This window comes from Mchenga conophoros, linkage group LG13 (genome assembly GCF_057382185.1).
Source record: "Mchenga conophoros isolate Kocher_MC1m ecotype Shallow Benthic linkage group LG13, M_conophoros_male_GT1.1, whole genome shotgun sequence".
Lineage (NCBI taxonomy): Eukaryota > Metazoa > Chordata > Actinopteri > Cichliformes > Cichlidae > Mchenga > Mchenga conophoros.
The window spans coordinates 9,810,865-9,821,850 of NC_140538.1; the positions used below are offsets into that span (position 1 = coordinate 9,810,865).

At 39.0% G+C, this 10,986-nt stretch overlaps 1 protein-coding gene across 1 annotated transcript; it reads right to left on the bottom strand.

The window, feature by feature from the left end:
* Positions 1-5,200: 5,200 nt before the first annotated feature.
* On the bottom strand, positions 5,201-8,361 carry fbxo5 (F-box protein 5). Its single transcript, XM_085243149.1, has 6 exons — positions 8,229-8,361; positions 7,124-7,695; positions 6,862-7,032; positions 6,612-6,702; positions 6,035-6,256; positions 5,201-5,870 (listed from the first exon to the last, which is right to left on the bottom strand). Exons 2-6 carry the CDS (start codon positions 7,678-7,680, stop codon positions 5,625-5,627), a joined length of 1,287 nt encoding a protein of 428 aa, XP_085099275.1. The 5' UTR covers positions 7,681-7,695; positions 8,229-8,361; the 3' UTR covers positions 5,201-5,624.
* Between the last annotated feature and the right edge of the window lie 2,625 nt (positions 8,362-10,986).

The following is a 10,986-nucleotide window of genomic DNA, read 5'->3' on the forward strand; positions in this document are numbered from 1 at the left end:
GGAGGGTCCGTGTGTTTATCTATAATATCAATATTATTTCTGTACACATTATACTTTGTACATGCACAATGATAAATAAATTTGAACATTAAAAAAAAATCACAAGCCACATCACGGGTGGTAGGTAAGCAAACTAGAAAAGGCCACCATAGCTCATTTTGCCTCTGTGGTGCCCAGTGGGTCAATCTGGTACATCACTTGTTTCCCAAAGGATGATTTGGGTGTGATTTGGCTGACCATTGAAATAAATTTGTTTATCATGAGACTTGGTAAGTACAGATATACAATAAAGTATTGTCTCAATACATCAGCTACAGCTGCTTAAAGGGTACAGGACAAATATTTCCCACCAAAACGTATAAAACATATGAAGCTGGATGTTTCTCAAAGGGAGATAGCAAACTTTCTCTCATGGATTAAGGTTACAAAATATTTGAGCCTGCTTGCAGCACAGCAGTGAACTTGGTTTGTTTGTTGTGCTCCATTCTTGATTCACTTCCTGTTTCATTCTTGCTGTGCTGGAGGCGCTCGAATGACAGCTTAATTTCAGGGCTTTTACAGTTCAACTTTGGTGACACATGGCCAATTGACCTGTGGAAGTCACTGCACATCAGGATCATCAACCTGAAAAACACACAGCTCACATGGTCCGGATGTTGCCTTGACATACACCAACCCCCGCACCCTCTGTCCTTGGGCTAAAATGAGCTATTTATGCAAAAAAGCAGAAAAAGAGTGAACTTCAAAAGAGGCAGATAAAACACCAAAAATAGTGACAGGAGAAACGCAAGAGGGATGACGGCAGAAACAAAGACATGGATTTCACCATGCGGTGACGCTTTATGTCATCAGGAGCTTTCAGGTCCAAACCTGCACGCTGTGATTAAGTAACCATGGAGTCTGCTAAACACCTGTTTATTAACACACATAGTAAAGCACGCACACACACACACAGAGGTGGAAGCCAAGCCTAATGACTTTTACAATAAGCAGCATCAGGTCTGATTGTGTTGGAGATGTGTCTCGCTGCGGCAGGCGATCAATAAACCCGCGGGATAAATGAGCCTTGGTTGCAGGGGGAGCAAAAGGCCACAGCACAGATTAATCAGCAGCCGCTGCAACAGCTCCATCAGCAGCTCTCACGTTTTACAAAATCGTCCATTTAGTTCCATCATCATGACATTTTCTTACATGTCAGGTGTACAGCTGCTGCTCTTCTCTCTATCAGCGCATCTCTGGCTCCTCAATTACTTTCAAGCCAAATCACTGTCTTTGCATTTGGTCATTTGTGGTCATTTGGCTCACACTGTGTTGGAAAAAGAAGACACGTTTTATTTTAATATGTAAAAATAAATATTACTGGCTCATTCATTCGTTAAGCAAACATATTTAATTAGGGTCTGCGATTTGCAGAGTGGCACCTTCCATAACTCAAATGATTAGAGATCAAGTTGTGGTGAGATAATATTTTTTAAAATACCTCAAGTATATTTCTTATATTTTTCTCTGTATGCTTACACAAATATAAAACACATCAGTCAGGCTGTGATTAAAACTGTGAGGTTCCTAAACAAAAAACAAGAATTAGGTCAGTCCAGTGTTTTCAGTTTTCATGCCAAGATAAGCAACCTGTTTGTTTTCAGTATAAAACTGTTTCATTATATAAGATGGACACTTATTGGTTCATTGTAAACTTCATTTATCACTGGCTGACATTAATAGTCATACATCCCAAAAGAACCCAGAAAAATATAGTCATAAAATGCAACAATCGCCTTTGCTTTTGATTTAAAAGCGCCAATGTTTTTGTCTCCACTGACAGCGTTCGGGCCTGGTGGCTCATCTTAAATTTGGACACAATAACAGGCTTCAGGCGTAACTAATAAAATCAATAAGGATGATTTTGTTGAGTCCTAAACACTGGAAAGACAGCAAATGCAAAACTTCTAGGTACTCTCGTTGGCCTATCCTCCCAAGAACCGAGGGAAAAAGAATCTTCGCATTGAACGTTTTTTGTGATTTCGTTCCTCTTTGGAGCTAAAAGAGGCTACCCAAACACATGCGATATCAATGGAAAACCCCGGATGTCCTCTATTTAATACATCAGGACTTAGTAGGATAGCTCAAATAAGTCTCCTGGTTCTCAGGAGGCTATTGTTAAGATTACTGTTATGTTGTTTTTTTATTTTCTCTTAGGTTTCTCACATAACATGTCCACCTGGATAGAGGAAACCATTTCTAATAAGATGTGTTTTTTTACGAGGCCAAAATCAAAGAAACTTAACTGTAAACCTCAAATGTACACCAGCTATTTCACAGTGACCTCTGACAAGTGCACACCTGTGGTGCACCGAGGCTTTTCTGAGAACCACGTCACAGCTCCATCTTGCTAAACAGAAATCATTTCCATGCAAGAGCTAAATGAATGCTGGCTTGTGTTTTTATGCGTCATCCCAACAAACCACACACACACACACACACACACACACACACACACAGCAAGTCAGTGAAAAGCGAGCGAGGTATAGATAAAGAGAGGGAGAGAGAGAAAGAGGTGAGAGACAAATGGGCTGTTCTCCAAATGTCAGAGGCAATCATGTAATGTCAGTGATGCTATTTGCGGCTTCATAACTCTTCTAAACAAACGATGACTGATGCAAGCAAAGATTTTTAAGAGGAAACTGAAGACAGATATTTTCATTCCAGGAGGAACTTTTCAAATGCTTGTGAGGGTTTATTTTAAAAGCGGATTTTCCAAGAGCACAAGGTCAGACTCACAGGGATAAAAAATAAAATGCATTTAAATGCTAACGTTAAAAAGGCACTTCAGGTTTTGCAGGCACTTTATCAAAAAGCAGAACTGAGTTTATGATGGGTATTGGAAAATTATTAATATAATAACTTTGATAAATGTAACACACTTCTAAAACTTCTGTCCAGAATCTCCAATCTTTTTGTAAAACATTAAAAACTGGGGTGTTCACGAGATACCCAAGAATGCTACAGCAAGGGCTTCTTCAGGTTCACTGTGGTGTTATTAAGACCTCATTGAACATCATGTAACACTCCAACATGAGCACGCAACCCCAAATTATTATAGTGGAACACCGCTGAGGAAAATGTAGTCAAGGATCTTCCCCAGCGTAACAACATGTAGCAGAAAATGTATGGATGCTTGAAAGCACCACCTCCCTCACTAACTACATGTTAATCCCTTCAGCAAAGAAAGGTGCACATTAATCTTCAGTGGTGATTCACCACTGAAGATTAATGTGCACACGAGAGTCGCATGACAGTCGCATCTTTGCTGAAGCTTGGAGGAAATGCGCCTCCAAGGCAGCTCCTTTATGAGGTGATCAAGGAGCCAGGTGGGGCCTTGAGTTTCACAGGACTGTGGCTACATGATGATCGTACAGCAAGATAAAGAAGATTAAGACTGGCGAACAAAAATAATTTATTTTGAATCTTCACTGTAATAAAAGGATGTTGGACCATGAAATTTTGAGGAAAATTATGTAAATATGTGATTAATGTCAACACTCCCCTCTGGCCTGAATTTGCAAGACTGGGCCCAGTGCTGTACTCATGAGTATAAAGGCAAAAGAGGAAGTGAAAACTATACTTTTTCATGTTTGTCCTAAGCATGAGTCACCATGCTAGCCTGCCACAATGAATTGTGAACTATTTTTTTAGTTTTTTTCCCCAAAACTGACCCCTGTGTAAGAAGATGTACATGGTAGGTATATACACTGCAGGTACACCTCATAAAACATGAGACCGGATTATACATTTTCTGGGCTTAAATGTGTTTTTTTCTTTTAATACTCTGTAAAAATGGGCTCTCCATAATTCATCTGTTTTATTTAAAGTGTTAACATAAATCTGTACAAGCATACATGACCAGTTATCCTATAATCCACAGTATCTTGCAGAAAGATCACTGCAAGATCACTTCAGTTCATTTAAATGTCCTGTATTTTCCATGTGAAGAGCAAAATAACAGTCAAATTTCATAAGTTGACAAATGGTCAAAAAAATACAGAAAAGCTGAATTGTCCTTGTGAATTAGTCTGTGTGTCTGTATATGGGATTTTTATCTTTTAGGTAAAATTGCCTGTTTATGTGATTTCCCGGACCTTTCCTCATAGTTTGTTGCTGTTTATACAGCTTGAAATGCTTTTACAATCAGGCTTTAATTCGTCGTATTAAAAGAATTTAAATATTTCACAAGAGAGCTTTGGCACTGAGAGGTTTTTTTCATTTAAGTCATAGTCGCAGTTATAGATTACTTCAGTGGACAGGAGATGGAGAGGCAGCAAGCAACACTGCCCTCTGCTGTAATAAAAGCTGGCAGATAGAATTGAAAAGAAATTGTTCACATCTGATGCCAATGATGCCACTGGGGCTGCATGTTGACTACAGCGGCTCTGTGGGAAATTATTAAAAAGAAATACTTTGGAGCTTTAAATGCAGTAGTTGGTGTTATACTCAAAGTTTTTCTGAGGTTTCTGCAGTCCAGCCTGAAAGTAGTCATCAAGCATTAAAGTTTAATAGTCATATTATTTAGTATTACATATTTAAAAAAAAATCTTGTATAGTATTAACCCAATAAGGTGCTTTGTTTACAGGCTGCATGTTTGTCATTTCAGAGTTTGAGAAAGCAGAAAAGGAGAAAGAGCCTTCAGCTATCAAACCACTTGCGTAGAACCAGCTCCCAGTTTTGATCAGGGAACAGACCATCTGCACTTTTAAGTGAACGCTTCACTTTCCTTTTTGATAAAAGCAGGATCAGGAGACCTTAAATCCTTTAGTTATGTTGCCGTAGGATTTCCCATGAAGCAGAGCTTTTCCTTTCATGCTTGCCATTAATTTAAATGCCACTACGGTCTTCTATAGGTAATGAACCAGGCTTAGCTGAATTGGTACCATATAAATAAAACCGACTTAAGTATCATTTAAACTAAACTGCGAAAATTTAAATTGTTTGTGATTTAGCAGTTTAAATATACAGAATTCAAACTTCAAAGCAGTGTTAAACTGATGGCAAAGGCACATCACTTCTTATTGCAAACTAAACTGATGAGCGCAGAAGCTTTACTCAGCTTCCCTGAGATAAATGTTGTGTTTTTAAAAATAAGTAGAATAACACAAGGTAAGGTTTTAAAGAAACAATGTATTTACAGGAAATACCATACCATACAGTACAGTACAATACAATAAACTTTAATACTTATTCATATTTCTTGAGTATCAAAAATTTATTTAAAACAACTAAACAATTTACATTATCTAAAAGTTACATTACAATATATTTACATACATTTCATTTAAAATAAAATAAAAGCCTTTATTTTGGGTTTTTTGGCATCGTCTTCTCACAATCAGGATATATTTTTTGTTCGATTGTGTCAGTTTTCTTTGAGTGTTTCACTCAGTGTTGACTTCCGTATACAGGTTTTGGGAAAAGTACGTGCAGTGAAGCCTTGCATTTTCAGGTCGAGCTTATATAAAAACTTCCACTCTTGTCCGAGGTTTGGACAGTGCTAGTGGAAACACTGCTGGCTCAGAGGTTAGCTGCTTTAAAAATAAAAAAAAAATCTGAATAAAATTCCACAAAGCTTCCATCACAGTCGCCTGATGTTCTTCTTGCTGCGAGCGCTCCCCGGTGACGTCTTAGAGAAGTTGGCTCGGGGAGTCACGGTTCTGCAGGGGGTCGAGCCGTGGAAAGACTCCTGACAGCGAGTGCAGAAGGTGAAGAGACAACTAAGGCGAGTGCACGTAGCTTTCTGAACCTCATTCAGATGTGTCGCTGGTGAGCCGCAGCGTTTGCAGGCACGAAGAGACTCGTGTTGCTTCAGAGTGCTGGCAGCCTGGAGATAGAAAGAATGAAACATGGAGGTTTGTTAAAAACAAGGCTATAAGGAACATTTATGCATTTCCTACAGTGAAAACATCATTTGGAAAATTAATCTTGGCCATGAGGTTGTTTTTCAGTTCTGTTGCATCAGAGTGAATTGTTGAAAACGATGCTCACCTGGATGTACTCGTTGAAGCGTGAGCATCGGGAGGTGGGTGTGCTGCCTCTCTGAGAGGAAGCAGCCCGTCTGGTGGTCATGCAGCTGGGGGTGGACGAGGAGGATGATGAAGATGGAGTCTTTGAGGAAGCCGTGGTCTGCATGCAGGACAGCACCATCCTGGAGACGGCCACATCTCTTGTCAAACCAATACCCCTCTGTCTCAGAGAGTTTCTTGACTCCTAAAAATGAATTAATCAAATGATTAGAACATTTGCAGCTTTAGCAGTATACTGTTATTCATATTGTTGCAAGAAAAAACAAAATAAAGACTCAAAACTAAATATTCTTATTCAGGTTGCCTTATAGAAAGAATGACATGAATTGTGAATGCGTCATCCTTTCTTATAGCTCTAACAACCACCCGTTGCATGTTTTCCTTACATGTGCAACTGTTCTTTTAAATAACTTGTAAGAAGACCTGTACGGTAAGTTGTGGTCTTTCTTACTATGTAACTACTTGATAAGAATCACACTGATGGCCTGAAGCACAAAAGCATTGTCTGAATCAGTGTCATGTTGTGCGAGTTTCCTCACCCTGAGTTCCTGCTCAGCTCGCTGACACCGCCTCAGAGCTGCTGCATCTTCACAGATGATTTTCCTCCAAGTCCTGCTCACTTTCTTACAACTGTGAAGTTGAAAAAGGAAATGTAACATGCGATTAATAAGAGCACAAAATTAACAGTTACAAAGATTCAAAAATTAATTCTGATATCACCCAAATTCAAATTTCCTTACTGCCAAATACATTTATCCAGATAGGACAAAGTGAAGGTTTGTAGCTTACCTAATGAGGTCCAAGTCTTCCAGAAAGGCCAGGATCTTTGTCAGGATACATCTCATGTTTCTGGCCAGCAGAGACTGAAAGATATCGCTGTACTCCAAGCCCATCTGACGTCCAATCACCCGATCCAAAAGAAAATTCTCTGCGACTTTTGTGACAATGCTCCAGTCGTACCTAACACACATAGAAAGACAACATTTTATAGCTGCCCAAGCGTAAACCAATCTAGATGAACACCCAGTCAAACAAGATGTCAAAATCTTACCTCTTATTCTTCTCATAGCTCTTAGCAAGTTCTTCACACACAACCCGCTGGAAGTTCAGTATAGGCAGGTGGCTGTCGCTGTGATGGCCGGATGGGGTGGACGACGAGTATGCCGCAGTTCTCCTCTGGGGACGAACCACAGGAGTGCAGACTGCCTCCAGTTGAATAGGGGTGCTCCTTACTTGACATTTGGAAGGAGAATTATGTGGCATTCCTTGATTTGTAGCAGTAGACGACACTACTGTGGACTTTCCCAGGATGTGGACATCCTCTTCGTTCTCATGGTGATATTCAATCTGACTGTTTTGCAGAGAGAGATAACCACTATCCTCAAACTCCAGAGTCCTGTCATGCGCCATGCCAGTGCTGTTTTCCTTGTCGTGGATTGCACTGGTGTTGTTTTTGGAAGAGAACAACACCGTGGTCACCTTTACAGGGGAACACTGAGGTTTGATGGGGATGGGCTCTTTTACTTGGGAAGCTTTGGCCTCCACGGCAGAGGCTCTTGGAGATTCGCACGCGGCAAACTTCATGATGATTCCGTTAGAATGAGACATTCACTTTGCAGATTTCTAAGTACAGGAGAGAAATAACAAGATTGTGTTAGGTTAGGTTTTACGGAGTGTACGGGACTGAACGCAACACAGCTTCCCAAATGCAAGCTAACCAGGCCACATTAAACATCAAATGTAAGCTATGAGTGGCTAGACAGGGAATAAAGCTATAATATAAACACTGTTGTTTAAAAGGGGAAATAAGGTTGGAAACTTTTCAATAAGATAGTTTTCCAAAGTCTTGATTTTGGCGCGATGCAAATTTGGCGGAAATGTAGCGATGACGTGAAGCTACTCGGTTTTCGCCCATTTATGCTGTCTTTGGTCAAACGTATGTCAAATAACATGAACTGGACATTAATGAGAGTGATGGGCGTTAAATAAAATCCTGTTATAATACCGAGCTACATTTGCGTGGTCTTAGATGATAATATGGTAAGTAGTTTGCAACTAAGAAGCGACTTATGACAAACTCCTCATACCGCGAACAGAATAACATTCCGCTAAAGAGAACTCTTAAAAGTTTAGAAAAGGTACGTAACTCCTCTTACCTTACTGTTGTTATATCGTTATCCACAGAAGAGTCCTAGTAGCTGGTCAAGTATCTTCTCGACTGTCGCCCGCTCTTCCCAGATTAAATACTCCTCAACTGAAAATCCGCCAGTTGCAGCCACTCTTTTGAAATCGGTGCGCAAATGGCGCAAACCAATCACAGTACAAGGGGAGGTTGTCTCTTTAAAACGTCAACAAATGAAAGCTGGCTTCAGTTTCGGTGACGTCACCGCGCAGTGAACGTGTTCCCACTGCAAAACTGTCGTGAAAAAAACATGGCCTTTCTGAGCGCCATTCAGCGTTTGAAGCTAATGTAAACAGATATATCTCACGCACTTAAACGTAAGAAGTTTCTAAACGTTAGCCGATTTGAAAATCGTGGCATCCTCCGGAACTTAGCATATTTTGCAGACCGCAAATATGCAAAAAACAAAATAATATTTCCAAATCCTATATTTTGAATATGGCACTTCATAGGCGAAATAAGCCTTTTAACCTCCTAGGACCTGGCGTCCACATATGTGGACATCACATTTTGGGTTATTTAGACCAAAATACTCAATTTTGCTATACAAGGGCCTGATATCCACTTACGAGGACATTATACTGCTACAGTTTTATCAAAGTTTTAAACGAATATCCTCGTATGTGGCTCTTATTTTTCTTAAAAACAAAAATAAGGTTTAAAAAAAATCTGGTACTTATTTGTTTTTACATTCATCGGGCCCCAATGTGACCAAATATCAAAGAGAAATTAAAAATGCATGCCGTGAAAGAGTTTGGGTCTTAGAGGAGGTTAAAGTCTTTTTTTAAAGTTGGTATGTTCGGAATCTTTAATGCAGCTTGAAATTAGAGTTACTATTGAATAATTCGGTGTTGTTAACACTAGAAAAAATAAAATTATGCATGCACTAATTGGGATATTTTGGGTGAAAATCGATACTACTGTTTAAATAGAATTTATTATTAAAAATCTTTAGCACACAACCTTTAACCAATTAGGCATACGATAAACATCAGCCATTGCTTGGTAAATACTGGTAAATTCAATTACCAATTAATTATTTGCAGGGTTTCTGAAAAGTTTGAAAGGCCCACGGATGTTTAATCAGTGTACCTGATTAATATTTATGACTGTAACTAACACTCCCGTTTCAGGATGCTTCAAACATTTAAACATTTAAACAACAATTTTCATCACTGGGTTTTATTGAGCCTGTTCTTACATGGAAAACATGAATAAGAGACTCTTTCCTGCCATGATTCCCACTGCTTGACAAACAAAAGCTCTACAATGCAGATAATGTACAGGATGGTTAAGTTCACACCCTGCCTGGAATGTGTTAAGTAGCTCTTTCACTGAAACCAGTGGGGGAAGCTGGGGGATGTAATGTAGGTTTATTTCCAGACACTGTCTCAGCTTTTTTCTCTAACACTTTTCTGTTATTTAAGTCATAAAAAACATAATCAGGATCTCTGTATAATTTAATATTTACAGGACAGTGAAATGGGAATTGTTGATCAACTGGGAGAAAACATGAGAGAGGGTCACTGAAGATGTATGTGACGGCTCATTTTGCATACTGGAGTCCACCCTGATAAGTTTAGTCTCTTGATCCTGTTGTCAAACTCTAATTTACAAGTTTAGTCGTTCTGGTTGAAAGCTGTCCCAGATACATTTCAAAGCAGCTTAAAGTCAATAAAATGCTCAGGTGACCAAATCGTTTTTGTAAAAGCCACAAAGGCCATTCTTTGCTATTTAGCTTACAGTTTCTGCAAGCTAAAGGTGTATATGCAATAATGTTATTTAACAGTCTGTTGTATACGACTTTAAACTTTAACAGTTTAAAGTGGGGAAACTGTGTGCTATTTTTCCTGGTGTCTATTTTGAGCGCTGAACAATCTACTGTGGGCCAGAGCAAGCAGTAAAGTATGCAAAGTATGTACCAAGCAAAATTATGTGTTTGTATTGATGTGTTGATGCTGATATTAGAGAGTTTTGTTCATGCATGTGTGCCAATGAATTATTGTTTCCAGATTTAAGACAGAACACAGTGAAATACCTGCACCCCAGACCACATATGGTCCCTGCTCATCCTCTTGATTGCCAATTACTTCCAGTATAATATGGGTTTCAGCGATATATTCAAGTGGCCTGTTAATTAATCCTAATGATTCACACCATGCCCAAGCAGTGGGGGGTCTACAATTCACATGCAATATCATTGACTCCAAATGCCATGAGAGGCCACTCGAAACCCCCCACCCCACAGTTAATTAAAAACAAAGCAGCCTTGTTAATTAGTAGCAGCAAGATTGTGCAAGACTGATTAGTATAATTATATATGGAAGGATATGTTTATCTTGGGGGTCAGGGATTTATTAACATTACACATTTGCACATCCAATAGGCTAAATTCATTCAAATGTATTTCTAAAATATAATTTATGACAGTATATCTGATATTTGTCTTTTCCTTGTCTGTTCAAGTAGCATTTACAGTGTGGATTTTGTTGACAAGTTCATCAAGGATGGGAAGCTTACTGAATTTAGTATTCATTTATATCATTAGCTCAAAGAAGAAGGTGTGCTCATATCTAAGGTTAGTTTCAATAAGTTTGGTCAAAGAATAACATGGGGGTCATTCCATCTTAAATTCTTTTTTTAGAAGTCTAGGGAGATTGGAAAGAAACAAATTGGACTTCTATAAGTTATATGAAGACGGTTCACCTCTCATCTGAGAGGCTTCTTCAGTT